General features: G+C 35.3%; 1 protein-coding gene across 4 annotated transcripts in view; it reads left to right on the forward strand.

The window, feature by feature from the left end:
* Positions 1 to 16,082, forward strand: part of LOC101923076 (A disintegrin and metalloproteinase with thrombospondin motifs 6) — a 166,570-nt gene that overhangs the window by 108,795 nt on the left and 41,693 nt on the right. For all 4 annotated transcript variants that reach the window (XR_008745112.1, XM_055792873.1, XM_055792875.1 and 1 more), the window contains 4 exons: positions 9,065 to 9,167; positions 10,319 to 10,452; positions 12,414 to 12,537; positions 13,779 to 13,859. Coding sequence is in view for 3 of the 4 variants with exons in the window: in XM_055792873.1 (XP_055648848.1) it covers positions 9,065 to 9,167; positions 10,319 to 10,452; positions 12,414 to 12,537; positions 13,779 to 13,859 (442 nt within the window). In the remaining variant the exon portion in view is untranslated. The remainder of the gene's footprint in view (positions 1 to 9,064; positions 9,168 to 10,318; positions 10,453 to 12,413; positions 12,538 to 13,778; positions 13,860 to 16,082) is intronic.

The raw sequence follows: 16,082 nt of genomic DNA on the forward strand, positions 1-16,082 counted from the left end.
CCCACCCTGCTTCAGATCTTACATACATTAGTACAAGTTTTTATCTTACAACGTGTTTCATTCTGGTTGCTCCACAGAAGTAACCACAACCTGAGCTCTTTTTTTTTATTTTACACAAAAATTTCAACAAGAACATCTTTCTAGTTTAGGTCTCAGGTTTTCCCTATCCTTTTCTAGAGCCATAATCAAAGATCAGGTGGTGTTAATCCCACACTCCTTCTGTCACACAAACATATCTGCACACATTACTTCATCCCATTTTTCCTCTCCCCTCAAGAATAACATTAACTGTAATAAAACATTATAATTCAGTGTCCCATTTAAGGGCCATTTCTCTCTGTCCCCTAACTTATACAGGGGCCACCATGATTGCAGTACTTAACCAAAGTCCTCTTATTCACACTTCCTCCAGGTTGCCCTCCTATTTCCTTCCAGTGACTTAGAACACATCCCAACGGACTCTTTCTTACTATTCCACCACTTTGTTTTCCCCCGATATTACCTCAATCCCTATCCCAGCCGCAGACCACTCTAATTTCACTTACAGCTCTCTCTCTCTTATCCCAAGGCATCCAAGCCTTACAGTTAGGGCATTAAATTTCTTGTCCCCACCATACATACAATAATTCTTTACACCATATACACTTTAAAACATATAGAGGTTCACATTCACCCCTCGGATGTTCAAGACAATAACCACATACCAACATTTATAATATACTTAATACAGAAATGTTCTCACATTTCCAGCATAAATGAGTATAACAATTATTAGTAACCTTATAATTATTAATCCTGTATATAAATATACATTTTTTAATTTATTTAATTTTTTTTAGTCTTCCGACCAAAACAGAATCAGAGTTCTGATATTGCCTCAATATCAGAACAGGTACCAAAGCCAGAACAGAATCAGAGTTCCAATATTTTCTTAATATCAGAACAGGTACCAAAACAGAACAGAATCAGAGTTCTGATATTCCCTTAATATCAGAACAGGTATCAAAACAGAATCAGATGTATACCTGCGGTGCTAGCTACCCAGTATACGCCATCCTGCATAAGCATACAATGATCTTATGCCTTATGGACAGCTTTACAGATGGACCGGTCCCAGAACAGAATCCAAAACAGTACTGTTTAAAAAATTAATATAATATTTACAATTAATATATAATATTTGAATAAAGATAGTACCTTAGCTCCATAAGATGGAGTCCTTTTCTGCTCCTGCAGTGATCCAGATGAGACGAGGAGCTCCTCCGGGAAAATCCCCGGGGGTACCCTAGGGAGTCCCTGCTCTCAATGGGTCCCGCAGCCGAGCAGAGCAGGTCCCACCTGGGTCACCAAATTGATTTGAAGAATCAGTCAGCAATATGCAGGCAAGCAGAGGTTATCTTTATTTGGCAGCGCTGGGTGCATGGGGGATCGCTCCACCAAAGTCATGCACACCGAGGGGACTTTTCAGTCCCCCCTTTATACAAGCTACTCAGACCTATTCATTAGTTTTCCAAGAAATTGTTTACATATTTATTACAATTCTGAGAATTAATTTACATATCTCGTGCCTGTGCAATGTCCTTGAGGAGTTGTCTCTGCGCAGACTCTATTCCTTAGCGGCCATGTTTAAAGTCTCCATCTTCGTCACGTTGCATGTACAACAGGAATCTAAGACCAAATGTCCCTTCTAAAGATAACCAACCCAAGGACTTAGCAGTCTGTACATCCGTCATGTGGCAATAAGGGTCCTTGGACATTACCCAACTTTTAACTAAACATAGGTGCGTCATCCTTTAGATAAGTGGTACAGCGTTCACTATTCATTATTTGGGATCGATGTCAGGCAAACTGTAACCTAGAATATTCTATTTGTCCTCAAATAATGAACTTTTTACATTAGCACTGTTTCAGTTTGTAGGTACAGTCTAAGATTTGTTTAAATATTCATGTTTGCAGGCTGGAGCTCTCCTTCCTTAACTCTTTGAGGATTCTAGCAAGGTAGTTGTCCAGGCATTCTTATTTAAAACATTTATCTCCAATAGATATTTAGCATCTGCCACAGTAACTAGTACACAAGAAAGTTTACATAATATGTAAACCTGCTCCCTCACAAATATACAACTAATTTTTCCTGCTTTTTGTTATTAACTATTGCACCATAGCTACCTAGTGATACAATTGAGATGTTCTTTTATTCTTATCATAATTTATTTCTTATTGTTAGACACTTTTCAGACAGTTTTATTCTTAGTCAATTTTGCTTCCCTTAATCTCTCTATACTTGTTTATTACTAAGAGGAAACTTATAGGGTCACAGAAGGAACATCTAGAAGGTATCTGAGGAGGACATTCAGGCTATTTCCTGGCTCAAAGGCAAAATCAACTGTCATTAAATCATTCTCAACTGATTGTTAGGCAGCTGACTTGTAAGTTTGATCTGTTTTGAAATATCTCCAGTCAGGGAGATATCAATAGGATTCTTTAATATCCTTACTGTCAGGACTCTTTTCCTAAAATATATGTTTGTATATGTATGTTTTTCCACCCTTTAAGACCCTTACTCACTCTGTCCCCAATAAGAAGACAGCTCCTCTATAGCAGCCTTTCCTGTCTTTGCAGACCACTATCATCCCCCTTCTTGGTCTTCTTTACACTAGACAATCTCTATGTTAATAGCCTTTGGGATTGCAGTAGCGCACATCTTGAAGTGTGGTGCCCAAACCTCTGCACAGGCTTCTAGCTGAAGCCTGTCAGGGCTAAGTACAACTTAGAACTAAGTCTGTCGTCTTAGTGATGACATCCCGTTTATTCATTTCAGTATTGTGTTTGTTTTTCCTACAGCAGTAACAATATTTATTCAGTCTGTGTTGATCCATAATGCTCAAATCCCTTTCTAAAGAGCTGCTGTTTAGGGAGTCATTCCTCAACTTGTGCTTGCACAGTTGATTGTTCCTACCCAAGTGTAGTAATTTGCATCCATTGCTTTATTTCAAACAACTGCTTCAATTTATCAAAATATTTTAAAATTGTAGTCCTCTGTTCCAAAATGTGTATTCCCTATTGTCCTGGTTCTGGCTGGGATAGAGTTAATTTTCTTCTTAGTAACTGGTGCAGTGCTGTGGTTTGGATTTGGTGTGAGAACAATGTTGATAGGACACTGATGTTTTTAGTTGCTGCTGGGTAATGTTTATACTCAGTCAAAGACTTTTCAGTTTCTCAGACCTTGCCAGTGAGAAGGCTGGAGGGGCACAAGAAACTGGGAGGGGACACAGCCAGGACAGGTGACCCAAACTAGCCAAAGAGGTATTCCATACAATGAGATGTCATGCTCAGTATATTAAACTGGGGAGAGTTGGCCAGGGCCTGCTGATCATTGCTTGGGGACTGGCTGGGCGTCAGTGGGTGGTGAGCAATTGTATTGTGCATCATTTGTTTTTTCTCCTTTCCCTTTGGATTTCATTCTTCTCGCCCTCTCCCTCCTTTTCATTATAACTGTTGTTGTTGTTGTTGTTAATATTATTATTATTATTATTTTACTTTATTTCAATTATTAAATAATCCTCAAGTTTTACAGTCTTTTCTGATTCTCCTCCCCATCCCTCTGGGTGAGGAGGGAGTGAGCGAGCATCTGCGTGGTACTTAGTTACCGGCTGGGGTTAAACCACGACACCTATCTATCCTCAGATTTCAGTCAGTAATTTAAACAAGAAATCAAAAAGGAAACTTTGCATTTCATTGTCTAGATCTTAAAAACAAATCTTGAACAACAGCAAACTGTGGCCAGGCAATTTGGACATTCTTACAGTTTGACTGTGAATCATTTTTTAGCATATTTTTTGGGTATGGTTTTCCAGTGCATAAACATATTGTGACTTACAGAAGGTTAAATTTACTGCCTTAATGGTTTTGACAATTGTAGTGCATTTCTTTTATGGTAATATTTAGGGTTCTAAGTAAGTAAGAATTGCTGAGACTAGTAGATTTTTTTTCCCAAGATTTATGATAGTCTTTAGTGCTTGACATTATTAATGGAATGGTATGTTTGATTAATATAACCATTAAAAGCATGCAAATCTGTCATTGTTTTTATGAAAAATGTGTTGTTTGTACATCTTTTCTGTTGAAATTGGGTGGGGGGTTTTTCAGTATCTCAACATTCATTGCCCATCTGTAGTTTTAAACATAGCAATCCCTAAAGCTCCTACTATTTCCAAACAACAACAAAAAATTACTTTGACTTCATTTTTCTTTCAGAGATGAGTTGATTCTGTTGCCCTTTCTTTTGACTGTTTTCATTCTTTGGAAACAGTGCACACACTCCTACTAGGTATATTTCTCATCAAACACTTCCAAAGCCATATATGAGTTCTTAATTCAAAAGGCATCTGCTAATGGAAACATTGAGATCAGCAGAAAAGAATATTAGCTAATGAGTTATGTAAACAAAAGGGTGGTAGAAAGAACACACTCATCAGAAACTTAGTTTCTTCCACCAAACACACTATACCTTACAAAAAAATGTATATTTTCCCAACCAAGGCATTTTTAATTAAAAAAAAACCCCAAACAAACAAAAAAACCCAAACAAACACTACTCACACCCTCAATGCTAATAAAATTGCAAGGGACATAGTTACTCAAAGTAACTCACTGTCTGATTTGATGTATAGGATGTGAAGCTTAGTTTCATATACATCTAAACCTAAAAGCTTCCTAATTTTAAAAATACGAATAGAAACATGTTTTGTTTACAGGTTCTGTGAATGCTTTATTTATATGGAAGTATGTATGTATACATACCTTTAAAAGATTCTGGTTCTTCAGCCTTTTAACAGAATGTAGGCAAGTGATTTTTGTTGGTTCCTCCTTTTATGCATATATTCACATATATTGTTTGTTGCTTTCATAATTTAATATTTTCAAGCCTATTTTTTTCTAAAATGCATTCATGTGAGGGGTTACCTCTTGGAACAGTACTTGAGTTTCAGCTGTCACCCTTCTGGCTGTGTTTCTCATGTGTGTGGTGTAGTGTAGCTCTTTGTTAATAGGAAACCTGATGACTTCAACTACTGAAGTCTGCCTGACTTGAAGCTCCAAGATAAAAAGATTTCTGTGAGATGTCTGATGTCATGTCAACATTGATTCAATGATTTGTTAACACTCCTTAGATGATTTATTTTTGCTTCAGTCTTAAAAATTTTGATATTGTTCTTAAAGTCAGTACTTTTTTGACTCAAAATTTTAATTATTTCATCATCTTCTCAGGACACTCTTCAGACCTGATTATAAGTTCTTATACGTTTGTTAGATTCCTACCTCATGATTAGCAGTCTTGTAAAAGAGCATTTGGAAGCACAAGCAGCCTGTTGTTTGACAGAAGTTATCTATGTACATATTGTAACTCCATGAAAAAATTGAACTGTTTTACCGAATAAAGAGAAGCAACTATTGCAAATTTATTTTGGGAGAAGAGTACACAGAGAGACAGTGCCATAGAGCAGACATTTTGTAAATGCATATTGTAGCTTACCTTGCAGTAACTTTTTTTGCATTTCTATACCTATTATTTTGAATGCATTTTTTGAGGACATTATTGCCTTTAGTTTTATTTCCTCTCATGTATTAGTGAGATATTGGAAAAGATATGAAAAGTATGGAACAAAAATAAATTTAAGTATATTGCATTTTATGCTTATACAGAATTTTTCAGGTTTCAGGCTATCATTTGGTAACTGTAGTCTTCAAAAGGACTGCCTGAAAACTTTACAGAATCCACCTGAAACTGGATTCGAATTAATGATTCAGTGTTCAAATTAATGATTTGGATGAAGAGCAAGATCCTGAGATAAGGGCTAGTACTTGTCAGTATTCACTGAGAGAGCTTAGCTGCTAAAACAAAAACTTATTTTATTGCAGAGGTCACCCAATCTATCTATGGATTGATGGATTTGCATTTTTAGAGCCAAAGACACTGGGTTATGTAAAAGCTTTGATATCATTGGTATATTAGTTTGTTAAATTAATTTAACAGTACTTGCAGTATAGCAAACCAGAATTTAATCTGCAGGACTACCATAACCCAGATAAAATACCAAGAAAGCAGGAACATTGTTTGAGTGGCTTTGCTCCCTTAGTTCCTATAACTGCTCCCAGGTATTCCCAGCCTTGTCTTCTGTTCTTGTCAGCAGTGAGATTACAGGCTAAGCATGCTTGTGGGTAGCTGGTTTTCTTTGAGACTTCCAGAGCTGTCTTTGAGGAGAAAAGAGGATGCAAACAGTGATTTTAGCAGTTTAAATTGTGGCAAAAACTGAATCAATATTTAATAGGGTAAGAGAAAGATGTAGCTTAGCTTTGCTTACAGAATCACAGAATGACTGAGGGTTGAAGGGACCTCTCGACATCATCTTGTCCAGTCCCCTTTGCTCAAACCTCTAACAGGTTGCCCGGGACGATGTCCATATGGCTTTTGAATATCTCCAAGGAGGAAGATTCTACCACCTCTCTGGGCAACCTGTGCAAGTGCTCGGTCACCCTCACAGTAAAGTGTTTCCTGATGTTCAGGAGGAACCTTCTGTGTTTCCATTTGTGCCCATTGCCTCTGGTCTGGTCACTGGGCACCACTGGAAAGAGCCTGGCTCCATCCTCTTTCTGCCCTCTCTTCAGGTATTTGTACACACTGGTGAGATCCCCCTGAGCCTTTTCTTCTCTGAACAGTCACAGCTCTCTCAGCCTCTCCTCATATAAGAGATGCTCCAGGCCCTTTGTGGCCCTTTGTTGGACTCTCTCCAGTATGGCCATGTCTCTCTTGTACTGGGGAGCCCAGAACTGGACACAGTACTGTAGATGTGACCTCACCAGTGCTGAGTATAGGGGAAGGATCACCTCCCTGGACTTACTGTTGACATTCTTCCTAATGCAGCACAGGATACTATTAGCCGCCTTTGCCACAAGAGCACACTGCTGGCTTATGTTCAACTTGGTGTCCACCAGATCCCCCAGGTCCTTTTCTGCAAAGCTCCTTTCCAGCTGGTCAGCCCCCAGCATGTGTACTGGTGCATGGGGTTGTTCCTCCCCACATGCAGGACTTTCATTTCTTGAACTTCATGAGGTTCCTGTGGGCCCATTTCTCCAGCATGTCAAGGTCCCTCTGGACAGCAGCACGACCCTCTGGCATATCAGCCACTCCTCCCAGTTTTGTATTATCAGCAAACTTGTTGAGGGTATGCTCTTCCCTATCATCCAGATTATTTATGAAGATTATATTGTTGCCTCAAAATACACCCAAGATCACCATCAAATGAAAAGTAGGACTACATCTCAAAGATCAGATTGCAAGAATTGTTTTAAAGAGTATAAATATGGAAGTCATTATCCTTCTTTACTAATCTTCATATTTGATTGTTTTGTCCTAGTGTAACTATTTAGAAAAAGGATTTCATTTGGGGGTGGGTGGGGTGGTGATGTGTAATTTAATTAACTTGTAAGGGTAACTTGATGCAGTTAAAATACCAGCCATGTAAATTAGTATCTAAGCATGAGACTGAAGAATAGGGTGTAGTGACCAGTATCAGAGATATTCAGATTCAAGACTGGTCCTTCTACTGCTTGGAGAATATGATGCAAAGAGGCAAATTTAATTTGTGTTCCTAATTAATTTTATTTTTAAATTCTTATTTTATTTACATAGTTATTTTTTATCCTCTACAGTTATTTTTATGATCTGAAGGATTATTGAATTAAAGTAGCAAAAGTATTTTTCTACTGTTGTTATATTCAAAAATGTATTTTTAGTTAGAAGGAGATAATAAAGTGATATATAGAGAGAATTGAAAATTGCAGTAATGTCCAGCATTTTCATTTATATTGCAACAGCTTCAACATTGGAGAAAAATTCTGTAGTTTCTGAATCATATTGCAATGGGCTGACTTGATTAATGTATACTGAGAATTATAATTATTATGTTAATATTTGTGTTGTGCAGTAAATTTTTATCATGCATGTTTATACAGACCCTTTCACTTGAATGCATTTCAGACTCCTGAACAATGCTAACTGGCTGAGATCAGTATGAAGACTAGTAAAACTGCCATCAAATGGACTTTTCTGTTGCTCATAAAATAGTAATATTTGTTAACACTGCTAATTTCTGTTCAAACAAATTATTTTGTCTTCCAGTCTAAAAATTATTTTAATCTATATTTCAAATACTTTATCTGATGAAGCTTACAATTGCAGCAGGTACTTAATCATTAATAACAATGTTTAATGTGCTATCTAAATTCTGGGTGTACTCAAGATTAGTTGTCATTATTATTTTGAACTTGCTGATGAAAAATGTGAAATAGCAAAGAATTCCGTTTCTCCTGTAATTCTTTCCTGAGATGAATTACACTTATACCTACCCTTATTCCAAGTAAAAAAGCTATTTTTCAGTTTCATAATTGGTAATGTGAAGTGATGAAAATTTAAATCAAAGTAGTATTTAATTTTTCATTCTTGGAGACCGGTAAGAGTCAAGACCAAGTATGATATCTAGTCTCATTCTCAGCCTTAATACAATGCTTTTGTCAAGGCTACAAGTAAGCAAAGGTGATACAGCTCTCCAGAAAATATTTTAATTTTTTTTTCAGTGTCTTAAAAACATAGCTCAGTACAGCTTCTTAGTACAGTACAACTGAGTGTAGAGCTCTTAACAAAATTATTTTGGTTTAATTTTTTCAGCTGTTTTTATCTGTGTTTATAAGGAGATAGCCGATGGATTGATTATGAAGCATAGTTTGACATGATTTTGATTGTCCAGTTTTATGTAAACTATTATATAACTTACCTTTGTTTAAATTACTTCAGTTACTTCATGCCAGCCTAAGATTGCAAAATAGACAATTCAACTGTAAATCAATAAAGTGTCAGAATCACACTGAAGAGTGTAAAGAGTCACAAGATAAAGCAAGGAACCACCTCCTAGTCTCTTGCATGATAATGTTTGTAACATAAGCATATAAGTATTTCCTTTTATGTTGATATTCAGAACAAATTAATCTTTTTTTGTCTTTATTAATTTAGCTATGTCCTCCAGGGGCCCGCGATTTTCGAGAAAAACAATGTGCGGACTTTGACAATATGGCTTTCCGAGGAAAGTATTATAACTGGAAACCCTACACTGGAGGTATGGTGTAGCTTTGCAAAAATGTTATCATATGTGAAGTCTTCAAAATTATTTAAATGTTATATATAAAGTAATGTTTGTAAATTGAATGTTTTAATTAAGATACAATGAGCGAAGTTTGCTAAGCTTGTATTTTTGTCAATTGCCAAAAATGTTACAGAAGAGTCATCTCTGTTCTGGTAGAGGTTTGTTTTACTGTGAAGGGGAGTGAGCATCATTGTAGAGTCCACTTTAAAATATGGAGCCCTTCTCTACCTGCAGTTGCAGTAGAATTAGAGATTGCATAGGTGATCTGTAAATGCCTTTGATGATATAGTGTTGAGTTTGGTATAAAAAATCTCAAAGTTTTCCTTACTTAAGGTCAGAAGAGTAGGAAAAGGAGAAAGGGGAAAAAGCATTTATAAGAATCTCTAAAGACTACTTTGATAATTAAATTATAAATAATCACACTGTGCAATAAAAGAGTATTTTGGGGCAGAGAAGAGAGTTGTAGTTTCTTTTTCTCTTTGGGACAGTTTAATCAAGCTTAGTTATGTTTCTGTCGTTCAAAGTTCATAGGTTGCCCTTTGATTATTTTGTCTTTTCCTGTTCTAAACCCTGAGTGAATAAGTCCATGTTCCCCTTTGTGCTTTTGTAATTTATTGAATTGTTTTATTCTTAGTTTTTTAGATCAAAATTCTAAAAAGGACCATTGTGATCACATGGTCTGAGCTGCAGTGTAATTCAAGTAACAGGACTAAATTACTAATTGAAATAGTCTGATCTTGTTTTTGAAATTTACCCTGACATACTTATATCACTACATTCTTTTGTTATTCATGTTTTTCAGATAATGAAGTGGTACCCTTATTGTTTTAAATTGTTCAATAATCATTAGGGTTGTATTAACATAATGGAATCATTTTGGAGACAGCCATCCTTTACATATCTTACTATGATAAATAATCTTTTTTGCAAGAAAGAAGAGTCAAGTAGATAAATCAATAAAGGGAAGTAAAATAAAGTGTATACATTATATGTGTCAAGTATGAAATAAGATTATACATTTCAGATCTGTTTAGGTATATATATTTTTAATTAATTATTAACTTTTCAAGAATTCTAGTTGTTTGGTTTTTGGGTTTTTTTTCTTCTTCATTTTTGTTGTCCAGGTGGGGTTAAACCATGTGCATTAAACTGCTTGGCTGAAGGTTATAATTTTTACACTGAACGTGCTCCTGCAGTAATAGACGGGACTCAGTGCAATGCTGATTCACTGGATATCTGTATCAATGGAGAATGCAAGGTTGCAAATGTTTTATATAATACTTCTGGATTACTTTGTTGTGTCTGCTATCTCCTACATTTAATTATGGTACTTGTTTGTTACTTATATGAAATGGGAGTGTTAACAAGTCAAGTTAATGAAAGAGTAAGTTTGAGACAAAAAGAAAAAAAAGGTATTGCATAAATAAGACCAATAATTTGAATTTCAGTAGCTTCCAACAGACATTCATAGATTCCTTCATTTTCATCTTTTTACTTTCTTTGTGGTTTCTGTTGAAGAATTGGTGGAAAGGGCAACAGGAGATGAACAGATTCCTTGCTGTGTTCCAAAGCCTGTTCCATCATTCCAATTAGAACACCACTCTGGCTGAAAAACAGTAAATATGAACATACCAATCTGTTTCTCTCTAACTAGTTCATCCTGTTTCAAACAATTCTGCTTTTGATGTAATTGAAACAGAAAGTTGTCAATATTGCTCAGTAGTTCTATGAAAAAGTGTATACTGATGCAAGTATTTCCCATTTACTAAAAATCTGATTATCTTGTAAATTTCTATAGAACTGCATTGCATGAATTTGCAGAGAATTGGAGGTCTGTGCCATATTTTTGGTTATATTCATCCCACTGCTGTCTCAGTTTAGCAAAGTGTTTAATTATGTACTTAAGTCTAAACATCTGAACAGTGCTGGTGACTCTAAAAATCATTTGATTTCACGGAAAACATTAACATAACTAAAGCTTAACCTGATGCTTAAGTGCTTTGCTAAATTGAGTGCTTAAGATGTATGTTTATTGAAAAACATGATGAGATCAAAAGCATTTGCCATGTATTAGTAAACTAACAATAATGCACAAGAAATAACATGGAATTCTGGTGTACTTTATACATAATAAGATTTTACTACTTTTGAGAAATCTTTTAAAACTAATAATCAGACTAAAACTCAAGTTGAGAATGAGATATGTAAGAGAATTGGGTCTCTGTCTTCTTGGTGAATCAGAAAATTGAAATGTAAATTATTAGAATAATACTATTTTTTAAATTATTTAAAGTTTTTTAACTTCTTTTATGACCTATATATTACCTGTTTACAAGATGGTACATAATATTGCTAGACAATAAACCAAGTTATGTATCTGCCTCCTTTTTTTGTATAAATCCTGGAAAAATTGGCAAATTGCAATGTTCATTCTGTTTACATCCTACTTGTTCATTCCTTTTTTTTTAAAGATCCAACTGTCTATATTTTCATTAGCTTCGTAATAGGGATGAATCAATAAGTTATAGGGATTTAATCATTGTTCACTGTATATAAGTTTCTCAGATAATCAGAAATGTAATGTACTTCTAATGATCAGTTATTGACACCTCTCTTGTTTCCAAAGGCTTTTGAATCCTAATATAGCATATAATTCAACCTTTTACTGAGCTTCATTCTGCATTCATTCTTACAGTGAAGTAATTTACACTTTACATTCAACCTTATAAAAATAATTGCAAGTTTTGCCTGGAGGATGTGAAAAGATGGTCTATGAAGCTGTAAATACCTTTGGGAACAATAATACTAATTATACTGTATAAATGTTTAAGGAACACACAGCAAATGTTTTCCTTAAATCAATATAGATGGAACACAATTAGCTGTTGTGATATTAAAGAAAAATGTCACTAATCACTTATTGATAATTTTAATAATTACATTGTTTGTAAAATGCTGGGAAATCCCTTCCTGAAAGTCACCGTAGAAATACAAAGTATTTATTAATCAAGATTTGATAACAAACTGAAATGTGGATTGTTCTACGTTTTTATTTTCTTCCTCTGGTAAGTGAAAACTCATGGTAATAGCTATCAAAACCAGAGTAGATAAAAAGAACAACTGACTATCAAACTTGAGAGAAATACTTCCAAAAACTATGAAAATAATGGTGCAAGAAACCATAATCCTGTTAAAATATTTGTTCTTATCTGTTCTCAGCATGTAGGTTGTGATAATATTTTGGGGTCTAATACTAAGGAAGATACATGCCGTGTTTGTGGAGGAGATGGGAGTACATGTGAAGCCATTGAAGGTTTCTTTAATGATTCATTGCCCAGAGGAGGTATGTGCATATATATCCAACATCCATTCTGTTGCACAATGCATTTAGATGACTTTAGCAAATAACAGTGCTGCATTGATTTCCAGCATGGCATTGCTGCTGGTCATTCACTTTGACTCCTTTTGCCTTGTTGTTTCCTTTTTCTGTATTAGTTTGGATTTATTTCAAATACAATAACGTTTCATTACTGAGTACTTAGTTCTCATGGTCTTTACTGCACTTAAGAAGTGGGTGGGGTTTTTTAATTCATTAGTTATGGTTGCATGGTAAAAGTAATTTTGTGTACGATTTTAATGAGTATGGTAGAATCTGATATTTAGTTATACATGATATTTTAGAGTAGAAAGAATCCAAAAATGTTTCTTAAGTTCATGTTATTAAGAAATCAGGAAGTATGTATGGGCAATTAGTTGAAAGCTTAGCTTAAAGAAGACAATATTAGTGTTGCAATCTTAGTGTTTTCAGTTTTGGGCCCCCGAATACAGGAAAATTATTGATTCACTGGAGCGAGTTCAGTTCAGTGAGGGGCCATTAAGAGTATCAGGGGCTGGTGCACTTGCCCCTCTGTGAGGAGAGGCACAGGGAACTGGGTTTATTTAGCCTGGAGAAGAGAAGGTTTGTGGGGACCTAGTATCAACCTTCTAATACCTATGAGGAGGAGGTTATGTAGAAGACAGAGCCAGACAGTTCACAGTGGTGGGTACATAGTGGGAGGAGAGACAACAGCTATAAATTGAAACAAGACAGGTGCTGACCAAATGGAAGGAAAAACTTTCCCCAGGAGGACCGTTCAGTAGTGGATCAAGTTGCCAAGAAAGGTAGTACAGTTTCCATCTTTGGAGGTTTTCATGACCCAACTGGATAAAGCACTGAGTAACTTGGTCTGATCTTCTAGCTGATCCTGCTTGTAGCAGGAAGTTGGACTAAATGACTGTCTGAGGTGCTTTTCAGCCTGAATTATCCTATGATCATTTTATACATTAATTATTTGTGATACACTGTCAAAAAGACTTTATTAGCATTTATAAAAAGAAATTCCTGACCATATGGTAAATTCTTGCTATCATTTTCAAATTTATGTCTGAAATTTAAATTGTTTTCCATTATATCACATGAAAGAAAATGTTGAAGTACATTTGAGTCCCATATCTCTTACTAATTTTTAGTAGTAATTTATTAGTTTTATGACTAATATTGTTTAAGATAAACAACAAGAAATAAAATTTATCTTTATCTTATAGGCTATATGGAAGTGATTCAAATTCCAAGAGGTTCTGTGCACATAGAAATAAGAGAAGTGGCAATGTCAAAGAACTACATTGGTAAGAGCATGGTTTAAATAGCAGTCTGTTATTAAGATAATGATGTGATTTGAAGGTACATTTTCTGGTTTGGCCAAACCATACACATAGTAGAAGCAGCAGAGGGAATGGTAGCTGTTAATATTAGGTTGTGGTCAGATAGTTTCAGCAGTTGGTTTGGATGTATTCTCCTGAGTGGAGCTAATGAATTATATCATGTGATTCCTCCTTGTCCACTTGGTGCAAAATCAGGTCAACTTCACTATAGTTCTAATGTCAGACTTGAGCTGAAGTGAATGAGGAACACTCAAATGATATACTGTCCCACTCTGAGGTAGTGTCTTCCATCTGAGGAAGTCTCTGATTTTGGGGGATTGTACCATTTTAAAACACCATTTTATTCTTGGAATGATTATTCATCAACAGCCATGGTTACCTTAAATGCTAACAATACTCTCTCCTTATCTTAAGGCAATTTAATGTATGTATTCCACTGTTCCTGTCTTGTAGGGACTTAATGCCATCGCTGTTTTATAGATAAGGAAAATGAGATGCAGAAAAACTAGGTGCTTAATTGAGAACATTCAGGAAGCATGTGGTAAAGCACAGAATTAAATTCAAATTCCCAGATTATCATTCCTTTCTTTAAAGACTGTGTTAAATTTTCTTTGTATTTTTTTTTTAATACTGATGTGTACAAATGTGGCTTCATTGAACTCAAGACAACATGCATTTCTGAAAGTCTCTGTACCCTGATTTGCATATGATGCCTGTAAGTGTGAGTTTGAACGGCAATTATTCTCCTAGGTACATTAATTCCTAAATGGATTATATTGATAATAATGGTGTCTTTTACTATTAGATGCCTACTTTTCTTTCTGCCTGCCCCCACCCTCCTGTAATTCAGCAGATTATCAATCTCCCTCCATTCTGCAGGAATAATAACAACACTGCTCCAGCAATAGAGTGCTTATTATTCTTTCAGCATCATGCTCCCCTGGCCCCTCTCCTATGTCAATATACACTACGGGTATAGGTTGCTCATATATCCTATATTAACATTTCAAACAGAGGTTGTGGGAGAGGCATACAGTACATCCTATCATGGTCATTTTCTGCTATGAACCATATTGTCAAAAGAACATTTTTTAACATTGGAATCTACACCAATATTAGTTTCATTATATTTAATACATGGATTCATATTGTGTTTCTGATTCCATGGGTAGCTAAAAAACAGAATAAAGAAGATATTCTTAGCTACTACAATTAAGTTTGTTGTTTCTCTAATTTATAAGCAGAAGAAAGTGATCTGAAAAAGCATTTAGATCAGCACCATCTGTATAAAATGAATGAAAAATGTCTCATTTTTGGCTTAAATAAAAAATATAGGCAACTTCTTTGATATTTAATTTGGCCACATCTAAAAATGTAAAGTGGTACATAAATACTTTTTTAATATGTTTGTCACAATTTCAAGGGATTTCCTGAGTTTCAGGCTCTCACCTCACTGCCTTGCTTTATGCCAAAGAAGCCCTGATTAACACAAATGGAGGATTCTTCTTCACTAGTTCCTTGTGTTTCCAACTTTCAAAGCTGCCATTATATCCTTACAAAAGATAATTTTAATAAGTCACAGAAGCCATTTTATTTTGTGTTGGGATGTTTTGTACTGTGAGTGTGAACTAGATCACTGTTTTAGGATCACCAGTTTCTGGGGAAAGAAAGGCTTCTAGTTTGCTCCCTAAAAAGAACTGTACAAACACTATGGTAAAAGCAGGATGGATAGAAATTTTTGCTATGTGGAAATAAGACCACTAATAAAAAAAATACTGATGTTCAGCTATAGCATAGTTATTTCATATACCCGCTTAAAATAGATAAATAGTGGAAGTACTATTCCTTTCTTTTAGTACAGTACTGCTTGCAATTTGTCTTGTTCTCCTATACTAACTTTTTTTACTATCTCCTTCTTGTACTACAAAACCTATATAGACAATAAGGAATCTGAACTACTTTGAGAATTCCATTTAAGTGAATGTCAGAGCTAGTTTCTTCACTCAAAGCACATGTGTGTTTCCAGAGTAAATCCAGGGAAGTCAAAGGAATTAGATTTATGCTATGGAAAGACATTCCTTTACAGACCTTATAGTGTTGATGGAAATGGTTACTAATCCCTGCTGAATATGGTTGTCACCAATAGAATGTTACTGCCTCCTAACTATCTCCTGTTCATGTGAATGC

This window comes from Falco peregrinus, chromosome W, assembly GCF_023634155.1.
Source record: "Falco peregrinus isolate bFalPer1 chromosome W, bFalPer1.pri, whole genome shotgun sequence".
NCBI lineage: Eukaryota > Metazoa > Chordata > Aves > Falconiformes > Falconidae > Falco > Falco peregrinus.